At 41.4% G+C, this 15080-nt stretch overlaps 1 protein-coding gene and 1 long non-coding RNA gene across 6 annotated transcripts in view; one reads left to right on the top strand and one right to left on the bottom strand.

The window, feature by feature from the left end:
- The window catches only part of fgf13a (fibroblast growth factor 13a), an 85165-nt gene extending 83007 nt beyond the window's left edge, over positions 1 to 2158 (top strand). For all 5 annotated transcript variants that reach the window (XM_010736597.3, XM_019278403.2, XM_010736596.3 and 2 more), the window contains one exon: positions 994 to 2158. In XM_010736597.3, coding sequence (XP_010734899.1) covers positions 994 to 1130 — 137 coding nt within the window. In that variant the 3' untranslated portion in view covers positions 1131 to 2158. The remainder of the gene's footprint in view (positions 1 to 993) is intronic.
- LOC109142945 (uncharacterized) overlaps positions 1 to 15080 on the bottom strand; it is a 126599-nt gene that overhangs the window by 66493 nt on the left and 45026 nt on the right. The window lies entirely within an intron of this gene.

The raw sequence follows: 15080 nt of genomic DNA, 5'->3' as shown, positions 1-15080 counted from the left end.
AAAGGAAAAAGAAAGAGAGAGAAATAAGAATGAGAATTTGTTCCAGCAGCTCATAAAGATTCAGAGGCAGTGGTGTTACAGGGCACCAATTAAGAAGCTGTCTCTGCATTGGCGATGGCATCTCTTCCAGCCATTACTCACTACTCTTCTGGTTCCAGTCTGTGATTCTCAGCCCACAGCCTCTCATTCTGTCTTTCCCTGGATGAAGCACGTTCAGCTCATGTCATTCAAACCTAAACAGGAAAATCCTCTTACAATTCCTCCTGAAAGTCTTGATGCGAGACACAAAGAGCTTCCTTTGTCTGGAAAGTGTGGTCTGTCAAGTGGCATATGCTACAGAAACGCACAGATTTGTGTGGAGGACTGTAAAGAACAACAAGGGGGACTGTTATTGGGGATTCATATTTAAAAATCAGTAGCAGCTGTGGTGTGAGTTGATAATCCCAAGATCAGTTGGCCACAATTATAACCATAGAATACTGTCACTAACAACACTGGAACCAATCATCAGCATTTTCCCTGTGAAACCTTGCCATTGACTGATGTGGTCTCTGGATTGCTGCTGTAACAAAAAATGCTGGGCTAAGTGAAGTGTCTGAAGGACTGGGTTTGCTGTTTCAGCCACAGACTCCCTAAGGAATGAACATCAAACAGCATTCTAGGCAGAAGGATGTTGACAACATCCTGAAACCAAAGACTGTGAACCTCAGATTACTGATATTTCTTCTAAAAAGTGGCTGCTGAGATGCAGATTGGGCCAATGCTGCATACACAGCAAAGCTAAAGCACGAGCAACTCCTGAATATATAATGCCATGCTGTGCTATAGGATTTTCTTTGCAGCCTGGTTTGCTGTGATCTCTTGATTCAGCAGTTTGCCTATTCTAATATCCAAGAGTGCAACAGTTTTTTATTCCTATCTAAATCCTTTAAAACACACACTTGTTTTCTGTTGTCAAGTTGTCTAATTCTCACATATTTTCTGTTTCAATAGTGGCAATGTACAGAGAGCCATCCCTCCATGACTTGACAGAGTTCTCCCGGTCCGGCAGCGGCACACCCACCAAGAGTCGGAGTGCCTCAGCTGTGCTCAATGGAGGCAAAGCCGTGAGCCAGAATGAGTCGACGTAGCCCGGTAGCCGAACCCAGGCCTGGGGCAGAACCATGAAACCTTACCTCCAGCAGAGCGTGAATTCAAGCAGACTTCTCTCACTGATCAGCGGTTCAGGACTAGCTACAACAACAAACCACACACAAACACTCTGACACCATCAATGAAAAACTGTTAGGTACCATCCTGGTCAAATCATCTTGAAAACAGCATTAATAGTAAGACACTTAACAGCACATAAACCATTTTGGACTTTAAAAAAAAAACAAATAAAACATTTTTTTTTTGGTCTTGAGATTTATCTATTACCTTGATCACTCTGTTTTGGCAATGATCATATACCAGTTAGCTCATCTTTATCTTATTTTATTTTTCTTTATTTCCTGTGGACAATAACTTTTCTTAGGTCATATAGACACCAAGCACTCGTGCATCTGTCAGACAGGGACAGGAAGTTAGATGTGTAGGCATTCAGGGCAGCCAGTAATGGTGCTGGTCTACAAGGCTGCAGTGGTACAGTACAAGCCCTGATCTCTGTCTCATCCATGCTTCTGTGAATACAAAGCCTATAAACTCCCTGGTGTGGCACAGCCTAGTGCTGCTGGGACTGTGGCCAGCCAGATGGTAGCTCTCCTGCGTCCTAGTGCACACGCTCAGAGACTGAGCTCTCTAGCATGGGAAAATGAAGCCTATGTTCAGCTGACCTGAAATATAAGGGACAGCGTGGCTTTCTTGCAGTTTTTGTTTCCTTTCAGAAATGCCACAGCTGCACCTTGGTTTTTTGCTAATTTTCTGAATTAGCTCTGAGCTGTTCATTTGATAACTGGTTTTCGTTTTTGTCCCCTCTTGTTCTCTTCCCCCACCATTGTTTAGTATTTGTATTTTTGTTGCTGTCTCAACATTGAAAGGGGTTCCAGCAAACCAAAGACCGAACGAAAGAGTGTCCCTTTAAGCCGCTGAAAACCAAGCCAGTATAAAAGGCAAAGCTGGAATTTGTTTTTTTCATTGTACATTTTTGATGAAAGAAGGCAAAGATTTTGTGGGGGGGGGGAAAAAGGGACAATGGACAAAGGAAGTGATTTTAAACACTTTGAAGTTGGCAGCGTGCTTGATGTTGTGCTTTTTGCTGATATGCTCGATGGCCGAGGTGTGAAACGACTAGTCTGTGTTCCCATTCCCTTCTGTTACCACTGTGTCATAATGTCTTCGTCTCTTGTCCTCGTGATATGTTTCCTCTCTCTGTGCTTGTGTCATACTTCAACCTTCCTCTCTCACCATCCATTTTTGTCGACTTATATCGACTGATACAGTTCACCATAGGAATATGGTGCAAGTCCCTTCCCAGGATGCTTGTTATGTGTTTGAGTAACTTATTGTGGTGACAATATTTTCTATATTCAAAAAAAGAATACTGTGGACTTTTAGGTGGCTTAACATTTTATAGGACATGTCATATTTGTAAAAGTGGAGAAAAAAAAAATACAAAAAATACAAAAATGAACATCTTCCCTTTCTTGCACAGGGCATGTACAAACACAAATTATGTACAAAAAGGACCCTTTTTGTGGGCTAGGTACTCTTCCCTTCAGCTACATAACTTCTTTCTGGTACATACTTTTGGGAGGCTTTCTTTTCGTGGTTTCCTCCGGAGGTTGTATTGGGTGAATCTATCTGTTGCATGGGAGAAAGCAGGGAAATTCTGGTCTAGAGCTGCATGATGTAGGCTATGTGTATTAACCCATGTTGGATCATGTGTTCCAAACTACCAGGCTAAATCTGATAAAAAACAACATTTACAGGCAGGCATTGTGGCTGCCTGATAACTTCCAGTTGTTTATTATTTGTTGTATACACAAAAATGCACTGAATAAAATGTTTATATTAAGATTTACTTTTAAAATGTGTGAGAGTTTCTTCTTTGTCCTATGAATTACTTTATTTACGTAGATGCAAACATGATCTATGTATTCTACCCTCCAGGTATTGCAATTATACAGAAGATCAGGTTGCAGAAATCAGATTTTAGATGACACAATCTGTTATGATTGGTGGTGCAGAACTGGGACGTGGCATTCTAGTTTGAAAAACACTTGAGGAACTGAACACACACTCATGCCTTGCATCTTTCTGTGGATAACATCGTATCATAGATGTGGCATATGCAGTTGCGTCAGTGATGAGGTGGAGAGGCTCATAGAGATCATTCTATCAGATAAATTGATACCTCTTTTAGATTTGAAACACTGAACACACGATACCTAGAAAATGCTCCACTGGTGTGCTGCCATGGCTAAGTAAGCAAGATCATTTTTAGTTTTTCCCCTTAGATTAATTTATGTAAAAGTGATCAAACATCTTCTCTTCCCCAAAGATAAATCATGCTTGTGACACTGTGCAAGATCACACAACCAGACCTGTCTACCACCAGGTTCCTTCTCAGTGAAGGCTGTGCATGATCAAACAAGTCTTTACATAATTAGGTTAGTGCAAAAAAACAACAACAAAAAACAAAGCCATTTGATGGTTAAAAACAGAACACCGCAGTGCTATAGTCTACATGTGCAGAGAGGACTTAATAAGAGGTAGTAATTACCTGGCAAGTCAGATGTTACTCAGGCAAGCTGAGAAAGAATGATCTGAATGACAGTGTGACTGTGTTAACCTACCAGGCTTTGTTAATAAGGCCAGCCCTCTCCCTTTACTGTCTCTGTCATCTCAGGAAGAAACACTTTCTATAATGAGGGGTTTTGTCCATGATCACTCTCTTCTGAGTGCCGCCCACGGTGCATGTCCAGAACGATGAGAGTAAAGAGTGTCAAATTCAAATGCAATGAAAAAGCCATGTAAGAAAAAAGTGAAACTGTTCGCTAATACTATTGCTATATTGAAGGTTTTCTGGAATCATCATATGAAAAAAAGATATTTAATAGAATGCATGTCAGTCAAGAACACTTTACCTTCAATTTCAATCATGCTGTTTCAAAATCAATGAGCAATTTACCAACTTTTCGTTTCTTCTGTTTTTAAATTGTAAAGCCCAGAGACTGAAAGAACAATTGCAGTGAGCACCTTCGTCACCTCCATACAATAAGCATCAGAATATTTGATCTTCTCATGTGCATTCTTATCCATGCATATTGTGGAGACGTATATTGCGTTAAAAGTACACGTAACAATGGTTGGGGCAAATACAGTATATTTATGAGAGGGAGAGAAGGACACAGCAGATAAACCTGATGAATGATTAAAATGTCTAAAATGGAATTTAGTTTCTCTGAGGACCTTTCAAAAAAGTATTTTCTGTATCAGTGGTGTAAAAACTCAAAATCATACTGTTGTACATTAAGCAACTGTTTACAATTAACTAAAGTAATGAAATTATGCTACCAGCTTTATGGATTTAATAATCTGAAAGCACCATGCAGGCTTATATTAATCTAATGTCATCAAAAGGGCAAAATACTTCAGACACCAATAAGGACTACAAAAAAGAAAACTAAAGAGACACATCAGAGATAAATTTGGAGAGTTTTTCAGAATCTGAATGTGACAAATGGCAAACAAACTCAGATCCTAGTAGGATGATTGTGGCACTGGTCTAAATATTCGAGTCTAAGTCATGTCATTGTTCACTAGTATAAGAGCAAAAGAGACTTTTGGTGGTTACTACAGCCTATTGTACAACTCTACAATAAGCTCGCTCTCCATCCTTGGAGTGTGAGATAGAGTAGGCATCAATTTGGTCTTTGGAGACTGGCTCATTACGCCCATTGCCAGCAGAGACAGGAGAACTAATAGGCCTCTGTAATATAAGCCCTGATATGAGGGACTTCATCGTTCATGTAGTTTGACATCCCCCTACTCCCTTCATTTCCTTTTGCCTATCTCTAGACTCCATTCATTAGCATGGGGCAGTTCAATTCATTAACGGAGGCTGCCTGCCTTGTTCAGAGATGGTGATGTGAGGAGCAGCCACTTTCACTCATGATATCTCTTTTTCTCTTTCCCTCTCTTTTACTCTCTCACTGGCCGTCTGCCCTTCACTTGGCTGAACTAATGAGTCCTCATGAAGCCACCCAAAACACACATCAAACAAACCTATTGCCACTCCACACTGTGCAAGGATTTTAGATCTTGAGTGAGAGCAGTCTGCGGTATTCCGTCACGACTCCGACAGAGCTGATGGAGCTGTGATATATGTGAGCACTGTGTACCTGTGAATGTTATAACTCATTACCCTTTATCACTGCCAGCACAGGCTGAGTGGCTTCATTTCTCTCTCTCACCAAGTCTCCCTTTCTGTCTCTCCGTCTCTGTCATCCTCTTCACAATTGCCCTGTTGCCTTTTTATGACGTGCAGTGCAACATTCTTTGTTGCAAGGAACATTGTGGGGAAAATGTCATGAATGTTTCTATAAATTGCTTTTATAGAAAATTAAACGGGAATGCTCACAGCGTGATCTTTTGGTGCCACTTTTCAATTTTTGCTATTGGCTGCATTAATGGTTACTAAATTATTCATTAATGCTTTATAAAGCAACAATAAAACATTAAGTTACAGTAAGTAAAGCACTGCATTATTTATTATTGTGAATGCAGTTTGTTGAGGGTATGTATCAATAATCAGATTCACTGGTCTTAAAGTCAAAGCTGTAAATCATTTTAAAATTCATATATTTTTATACTCTTTAATATTCAATTTGGATTAGTCATTCTTCCTCACTTACAGTGCTGATGTTAGAGATATGTCTTGTTGCCTTTTATTATCCCTTTCTTACAATGTCCTCACAAGAGATGTGTTTATACAAAAAACAATTTTCCACCTGCCAGTCAAGAAGTCAATGCATGAAATTACTCTAATTATGAAACAAGCTGGAATGATTTGCTTCTTACATTTTGCTCACAATTGAATATACGGCAAACTGAGTTAAGTACAGCTTCCCAGAAATACTGATGCTTTTACAACCTTCGGAAGAAGACAAAGACAACTGAATTTAATTGACTGTCTGACGCAGAAACCTCCCACGAGGAGCAGCTGCAGGTCTCATTTACTTCTTATTCGTCGTTCCTTCTTTATTCGTTATTGTAGACAATTCAGAGATAGTTTACTCCATGCATTGATATGTTTTGTTATTTGGTAAATAAAAACAATGTGTTGTGATGAATTTTACTATTTGAACATGAAGCTTTATTACAATATTTCACAGGTCCCAATCCCAAAACAGTGGACTAAGCAAAACAAACAAAACTATATCATGTCAATCTAGATGGCTCTAAACTCTTGAGATATCCCAGTAGTAAAGGAGGAGTAAAAAAATATGATAGAAAGGCTTAACCTTGAGATAAATAAATCCACCCAGCCAACCAGTATTAGAAAAACAAAGTTGTGCATATCCCTCCCGGGAAAAAAGTAGCAGAAATGAGTGACATTTAGTTTAGTTATTGTGTAAATCTAGAGCACATAGCTGGCATGTATGACTGCCTCACATGAAAAACAAAACAAGCCAAAAAAAAATAAAAAATCAGGTGACAGCGGTCAAAAACACAAGCCGACTAACATTTTGAAGGCCTTCAGCTTATGCAGGACAAATTGTCAGGTTGAGAAACTGATGAAATTGAATGAAATGCACCACTGTAACCTTGAAGGTGCCTGGCCTCTCACTCCCTCAACACCCCTGTGCCCTCTGAGACCTGAGAATCCAAATAGAGTCACCATCTCTTTGTCCCCCTAACAACCTCTCCTCCATCATCCTCCCCATATGCCCCTGGTTGGCACAAGAAAGGCAGTAGCTTCATTCTCAACAGATTAGTCTGAGCAGAGTGTCTCACACCTCTGCTTATCAGCACTACCAGCACATCAGAGCACCAGGGACAGGCAGAAAAGATGGGTAAGACACACTGCCCAGAGAATGCACACTGATAAAATCCACCACAAATAGCACAGGACATCGCTGCTTCCCCCATTAGAGGTGCAGTACAGCTGGGGTGTCGTCTCCAGCTCGTTCTTCAGGCTATAGTTGGATTTCATGTGGATTGTTTGTCAGAGATGGGACCTCAGCACACTTGTGATGATTGACTGTGAACAGAAAATACATTGGAACACAGATTTCGTGAAACAGTTTTTTGTTAAGTTGGCTCTGTGCTCTAGCACGCCACATTCAATTTGACTGTAAGGTTAAAGGGCTGACTTTAAACCTTAATTGTATGGTATTTGTATTCATATCAGATAAACTGCATAAAAACTGTAGCCTTTTTTCCCAATTTTAAAGAGAATGCATTTGAAAATCCATTGGGGATGTTCTGTCAGGCCTAAAATAGTAGCTGTTTTCATTTGTCCAGACAATACATTATGGCACTCCTGATAAAAGCACATCATTTTAAAATAGGACAACAATTATCATGTCTATTACTCAAGATATATAAAAGGACAGCAGCACAGCTGAAACTAATGGGTATGTCAGTAAATTTGCAGACATTTGATAATGAAAGTGAAAAGTCAGTCACTTTGAAGTGAAGCAAGTAAAGCATTCAAACTCTGACCAGCTGATAATGCTAAAGGAAATCACCAAAGTCAGTGAATTTCAATTGAACAAATGTTATGATAACCAATTCAAAACCTACTGAGATATTATAAAATATTTCAAGGGCTGTACAGATAGATAAAGTGGCGAATCAAACATCTGACAGACCAGCATTGCCACTTCTAGAGCCATGTTGCTAGCGTGGCTAAAAAAAAAACAGGCAGCACTTCGTTTAAATGAACTGCAGAGTGAATATAATGAAAAACACATCACTGTCCTAATGCTTTCCGACTACACTGTATAGGTGTCCATTTATCCATCTCATCTGCCACTGATGGCATAGTAGTAGACGAAATCAGTGTAGAGTGGGAATAGTTCAGATATAATGCAAATGAATGCTTGTATTCAGAGTACAATGCTGTGGGCGGGTTGACTCTACTCAAAGACTTACAGTTGCTCTCCTATTTCAGTAAGGTATCACTTCTCAAGGGAGAAAATCAAGTTGCTGGTTTTTTGCTTGACACCATTTGGACATCAAAGGACCGCTGGCTATATAGGGGAATTGAATCATCATGGACGTCTTTAGTTACAGCATTTTCTGTGTTTTAGATACCAAATTTAAACTACACCATATAACAAATCACACAAAAGCTTACATAAAATCCATTATTAATTAGAATCAGAATCAGAAATACTTTAATAATCCCAGCGATTTGTTTGAGCAACTTCTGCAGAATCCAGTAATGAAATATTCATTTGCACACCTGTCTGACCTACAGCTGACTTATCAGCTTAACTTCTGGACCTGTTGGATGTTTTCTTGGATCATACATGTAGGGACAGTTTAACATGAGGGCCATTGTGTCAAAGATTACATAAATACACAGGGAGTAATTAGACTGAATGATTTGATGCATGATGTTTGATGCAGCACCATGAAAGCCTGAAAGGGTTTTGACCAGCCAGTGAGTGATCATATGTATATTCCAGTCTCAGTCAGGAAAGACAGATTAACATTATTATAATCCAGACAAATAAAACAACCCATTACTTTAATGAATAATCCCCAGTTAATACGGTAACATGGGAAAGAAGGATGTGGATATGAATTATGGATAATGTAAGGAGGTAATGTTTTATTTGTTGTGTGCATGGCAGCTGCATCATTACAATATTTTTATGTTGTGTTTATACCCAAACACATAATATTCTTAATCCATTATTTAAGGGCAAACATAATGTGCAGATTTTTAGATAAGTTATATTGTTAGAAATAACATTAAATTCAAATAAAAATGTTATTGAAATATATTTTAATCAACAAATGTGATTTAATAATTATACGGTTTAAAAAACTAACACCTATAAATCAGGAAGTGAAAACACCCGTTAACACAACTTTGAACTTTGAACCTCATGTAGACTGCTGGGCTTAATTTAATGAACATTTACTCAACATCAAACTCATTAACATCAAAGAGCCAGCTTAAGTCACTACATCTCCCCCCAGCCTGAGGAAACAGTAGAGACAGTAGACCTTGGCTTTAGCATGTTGTGCGTAGTATGTGTCGTGTTGTTAAATAACTGCGTGAGTCGACTGTAAGTTTTAACGTGGCTTTATTTCAAACTAACCTTTGCTAACCCTGTTGCTGTCTCTGTCTAGCTTCCTCACGCCCCCTGTTGACATCCTCCAGTACTGGTTTCAACTCCAGTTACACCACGTCTCCCCTTTCTAGAATCAATTGGTAGACTGCCATTGATTCAGCAGGACCTTAGGGTTTTATTCTGACCCTGAGGCTGGAAGGTCTGCTCCTATCTGGATCACGAGCCATTCACACTCACAACAGACACGCAGCAGTTTAACATTACTTTGTAACATGGTATTTCAAATGCAATACAAAACCCTGAGCTGTCTGTTACTTAATACTCTTATAACTTGAACATTTACATCCAGATAGATGCAGAAACACAAAATTACTCAATCACAGTATCAAATCAAATATTGTCTCTCAGTCTTAAGTCTTAAGTCTGTGATGAGCAAAATTATAGGAGTTAAACTGTTGAGGTTCTTCGTACGGTGTCGCAGATTGTAGTGTTGTGCATATTTCATCCTCTTCTCCCTTTCCTCCAGCAGTGCAATGTCTCCGTTGGGAAAAGCAGAATATAGCAGTGCAGGAAGAATGGGCACAGTGGTAACCCCATGAGCAGTTGAGCTGGGCTGTACCCATTTTGGAGTGGGGTGGCCCTGTATACAAGCAGAGCAAGGTATGGATCTTTTGATTTCTTTAAAAACCCCTTCACTGTCTGCACTGCACGATCAGCTTCAGCATTTCCCTGCGGGTATTTTGGGCTGCTGGTCACATGCTGGAACCCATAGGACCCTGCAAACTCAGCAAAGGCCGCTCCTGAGAACTGTGGCCCGTTATCAGTAACTAGGGTCTCACAGATCCTGTGACGTGCAAAAATTGACTTCAGGTGCTGGATCACATCATCAGACCTTGTGGGGGTCAGCAGAGTGATCTCCACATACCTTGACGCGTAGTCCACCACCAGCAGGTAGGTCTTACTTCCTAGCATGAATAAATCTGCTCCACACTTCTGCAACGGTCGGCCTGGATATGGTGTTGGCATCAGCGGCCCCCTGCGATAATTTTTTTGGCCTTTAATGATAGAACAGATAGACAGGAAGCAGGGGGCAGAGAGAGGGGGGAATCAGACGCAGTAAATGGCTGTCCGATGTGGGATTCGAACCGGGGCCAGCACACACACTGTGCCTCTGCAGCTGCTCCCTCTGTTCCTCCAGATAGGCAGTGGTAGGTTACCCATCACCGCGTCTATGTAAATGTTCAGTCTTCGAACAGCTCTTTGTCTGCTGGCGTTTCTTCTCTCTTGACTGGCGCCCATGACAGCGTATCTGCTGTCCACAGACACTTCCCTGGCACGTGTGATATGGAGTAGGAATAACGCATCAGACGCATTCTGAAGCGTTGAATCCGAGGAGGTAGAGCATCCAATGCTTGAGACCCCAGGAGACTTACAAGTGGCTTGTGATCCGTCTCCAGCTGGAAGTGTCTCCCAATCAGGAAGTTGCGGAACCTCTCACAGGCCCAGGTAAGTCCCAATGCCTCCTTTTCCACTTGCGCATATCTCTGCTCGGTCGGTAGGAAAGACCACGACATGTAGGCTATTGGCCTCCACTCTTCGTCCCATTTCTGGAGCAGTACACCTCCCAGCCCACATGATGACGCATCTGCTGAGACTTTGCACTCTCTGTTGGGATCATACAGTGCAAGCACAGGTGGTGACGTCAGTGCATCCTTCAGATCCTGAAAGGTTCATGCCTGCTCCACATCCCCACATCCTACAGTTCTTTTTTCTACAGGAGATCACGCAGGGGTTTGTCTCTCTCGGCCAGCAGAAGGAATAAACTTGCCCAGCTGGTTTACCATCCCGAGGAAGGATCTTAGTTCGCTCACTGTCGTCGGCTCCTGCATCCTCTTCACAGCCTCTGTCTTTCCGGGGTCTGGGCTGATACCCCAGGCAGAGACCACATGACCTAGGGAGCTCACTTCCGACTTTGACAGGTCACACTTCCCCATGTTTAGTGTGATTTTGGATCTTTTCTAGTGCAACATGCAGGCGAGCGTCATCCTCCTCTTACGTACAACCCCACACCAGCACATCATCGATATGGCACACCACGCCCTCGAGCCCCTCTGTGACCTCTGTCACCATTCTGTTCTGAAAGTGCTCGGGCGCTGACCATATGCTGAAGGGCAGACGCTTGAAGTAAAAGTGACGGAAGGGTGTGATGAAGGTAGTTAGTTTTGCTGAATCTTCTGTCAGGGGAATCTGTCAAAACCCCATATTTGCATCCAGCTTACTGAAAACTTTACCTCCATCCAGCATCCCCAGTGTCTCCTCCACTGATGGCAGGATGAACTTTTCCCAACACACTGACTCGTTCAGTTCGGTGAGATCAACACATACGCGCACGGCTCCTGTCTTTTTGGGCACCACCACCATGCCAGCACACCGAGGTCACTCCGAGGTCCTCCATGTGGACAGTTCTTGCTTGACTTTGTCCATCAGCGGGAATGGGATCCTCCTTGGTGTTTTGAGTGAGAACAGTTGAGCCCCTGGTTTCAGCTTTATGGTATATGGCTGGCGCATTTCTCCGAGTCCGCTGAATAGCTTTGGGTAAGTTTGCTTTAATGTCTCTACAGTGACACTGTCTAGGCGTGCAACAAGCCCCAGCCTACAGCTCACAGGTTTTCCCAGCAAAGCAGTCTGCAAGCAACGAATTACGTACAAATCCTCCATCTCAGCTGTCTCGCCTTTCCTCAGCTGCAGCCTGGCGATGCCCACAACATCAAGTGGACTCCTTCGTGGTCCCAGAAGCAGTTTTGTCGCTTTGCGGAGTACGGGTTTCCCTTATATCTCCTGGAACACAGCGTGTGGCAGGACTGTGACGTCGGCACCTGTGTCGATGTTAAACGTCACACTGCTGTCATGTATGTCGAAATTAACCATCCAGGGATCGCCATCTGTCACGATGCTGCCGAAGAAGATAGCGTCCTCCTCCTCCTTTTTGACTTCATGCACAGTGTTTGGCGACCTGCACACACGACTAAAATGTCTTTTTCTGCCGCATGTGTGACATTTACTTTCATTTGCTGGACAGTCACGTTTAGGATGTGATGGAGAACTGCCACATTTATGACACTGCGACTGTGAAGATTTTGGATTTCTGTTCTGGGCGTTTTGTGGCTTATTAGCATGTTGAGGTTTGTTTTTAGGAGGTTTGCTGTTCTTGAACACTCTGACTCTATCCACAGACTCAACATCACTTGCCTGTGCTCTGGTGTCTCCTCGCAAAGAAGCCTGCTGCTTTTTCATCTCCTCGCTTTGACGTGCAATCCTGACACCTTTACCAAAGTTAAGATCTGCATCCAGCTGCATGCGTTCAGACAGTCCCTTAACCGACAGCCCAACAACGAGACTGTCTCTGATTAGCTTGTCGTGTAGCACCCCACAGTTGCAATGTTCGACTAACACATATAATGCAGTAACCAACAAATCCACTATCCTGTCCCACGCTTTCTGTCCAGGAGTATAACGATCCGTCCGAAGGCGCCCTTCTCTCCACGCTTACTACAGCACTTCTGACACCATGTCGTGTTGTTAAATAGCTGCGTGAGTCGACTGTAAGTTTTAACGTGGCTTTATTTTAAACTAACCTTTGCTAACCCTGTTGCTGTCTCTGTCTGGCTTCCTCAGGCCCCCTGCTGACATCCTCCAGTACTGACTTCACTCCAGTTACGCCACAGTATGTACTACTTAATAACAAGAGTAGAAGGTTAGATGCCAATAATATATAACATTTAATATTGCTTTTTCTGGAGCTTCAGTGCTTTATACTAATTTCAGTGGACCACAGACTTAATATCAGCTAACAAAAAAGACTCACATGCAAGATGTGTTGTACCACAGATAAGCATGGCTTTGCAGCTGAACTTCCCACTATTACACATGATCAATATGTGATCTGTAAATTCCAGAAGTTATTTTGCAAAAAACAAACAAAATTAGAACAAATTACAAAGTTTACTTATGGCTGTATTGTATTTTTGTCTACAGAGTTTAAAGTCTGGAGAGAGTTTGTATCTCTGGTTCATTAATGATGCATTTCTCCCGGAAGGATTATTAAATGTCAGTGGAAAATGTTATTTGGCAAGAAGCTTCTACTGATTCAAAGAGGAAGCTCTTTGCATCTGAGGGACTGACACCAAAGCCTGATGTTTACTGTCAGAGATGTTAGATTACCTTTTTAAAGCAGCCAGTTAACACTGTAGCTCTACGGGAAATGTCTTGGTGTGATATAAGAGAGTGTGTTATATAGATTTTTTTTCATAGGAATGAGAAATATGGTGTAGATATCCCTAAAAAACAAAACAGTCCCAGAAATGTAAGGGTGTGGTGCTTTTATTTAGCACTGTTGGGACATTTTGTTATCATCTTAGAGTTTAACTTTTCATTTTTGCTTTTTCCTGAGAGATTTTGTGTTGCAAACTCAGTATTAAATGCCATAAAAAACAAACATTGACTGGCACACTGAGTTTGGGACTGTATGGCTGTGAGCCTTATAAAAGAATAGGATCACAAACATTTCTTCTACTTTGATATTGTGCGTTTAAATAGCTACCACTGTCTGAGGTCATACCAGCTCACGCTTCTCCACACCAAACCAGAAAGATTTTTTTTGTTTGTTTGTTTGTTTCTTTTTCAAAATGTGAGACCATTTAATTTATCATGACATATTGTGAGTCATGTTTCGAGAGCATAGTGTGTCCAATGTTAAGTAATTATTTCATTTGCAATATACTCTTAACAGATCTTGTGTCAACACCTTTTAAACACATTACTATATAAATAAATGTCATCATTTCATACAGACAAGCATATAACTAATTAATTTTGCCACCTGAACAACTATTTATAATTAGATTAATCTAATTATGTCCAAACAACCAGCATGGTGTGTTATGTAACTACAGTACATTATAATACTGCTTCCATTTTTTTTTTCATACCTGTACCTGTACCCTCAATTTATTCAAGTCTCAGTCCTGCAAAGCCAAGCCATCTCCCTCTGGATTACAGGAAACACTGTGTGTACATTTCCCTCATCTCCAGCACAGTAAATCACCTGTTCCGATTTATCATAATCAGCCACTCAAATAGTGAACAACAGATATCACATTTCCACCACAAAGTGAAGAATCTGATCTTACTCATTTCTTGTCATTCCTGTTTCTGTTTGCATTGTATCCGTATAACATGAAGTCCAAATGCATTTCAGTTAGGATTGTGCCTGTCCTCACTCTTATTGTTAATAGCCAACCATGTTTCTCTTTGTGCTGCATGGTGTTCTCCCACCCTCCGTCCTCTCTGGCTCACTCCTCCCTTCTCCCCACTGCTCATTTCTATGTGCAGGAGGGAATCCCAACTCTTGCCTCACTGCAGTGGATGAGGTCAGGCATTACGCAACAGGGAGCGAATGAGCCACAGAACTAGCACTCACCTCTGTTAGCATGCAGTCAAGCAATAAGACAGGCAGAGAGAGAGAGAGAGAGAGGCAGACAGGCAGGACAAATCCAATATTTATGAAGCCTCTGCAGCATAAATTCTTGCTCTGCTACACTAGTAGACAGCACTTGGTAAATGGCTGTTTGGAAAACATTTTGCTTCTAGTCCTCGGAACCTGCATCATTCACTCCTGCACCACATCAGCCCCAAATAAGGAGTTGGAGCATACAGTACAGTATACAAGAAGCCTGTGGGAACATTAATGAGAGCTGAGATCACTGCCTGTCTAACCAGAAAATATGTGTAGATGTGTAATAACAGATGTGGGAATAGATATTTAAAGAGTATTAAAACCAGACC

Source organism: Larimichthys crocea, chromosome I (genome assembly GCF_000972845.2).
Source record: "Larimichthys crocea isolate SSNF chromosome I, L_crocea_2.0, whole genome shotgun sequence".
NCBI classification, from domain to species: Eukaryota; Metazoa; Chordata; class Actinopteri; family Sciaenidae; genus Larimichthys; species Larimichthys crocea.
The sequence above is the reverse complement of the archived record's forward strand: the minus strand, read 5'-3'. Positions and strand labels throughout refer to the sequence as shown.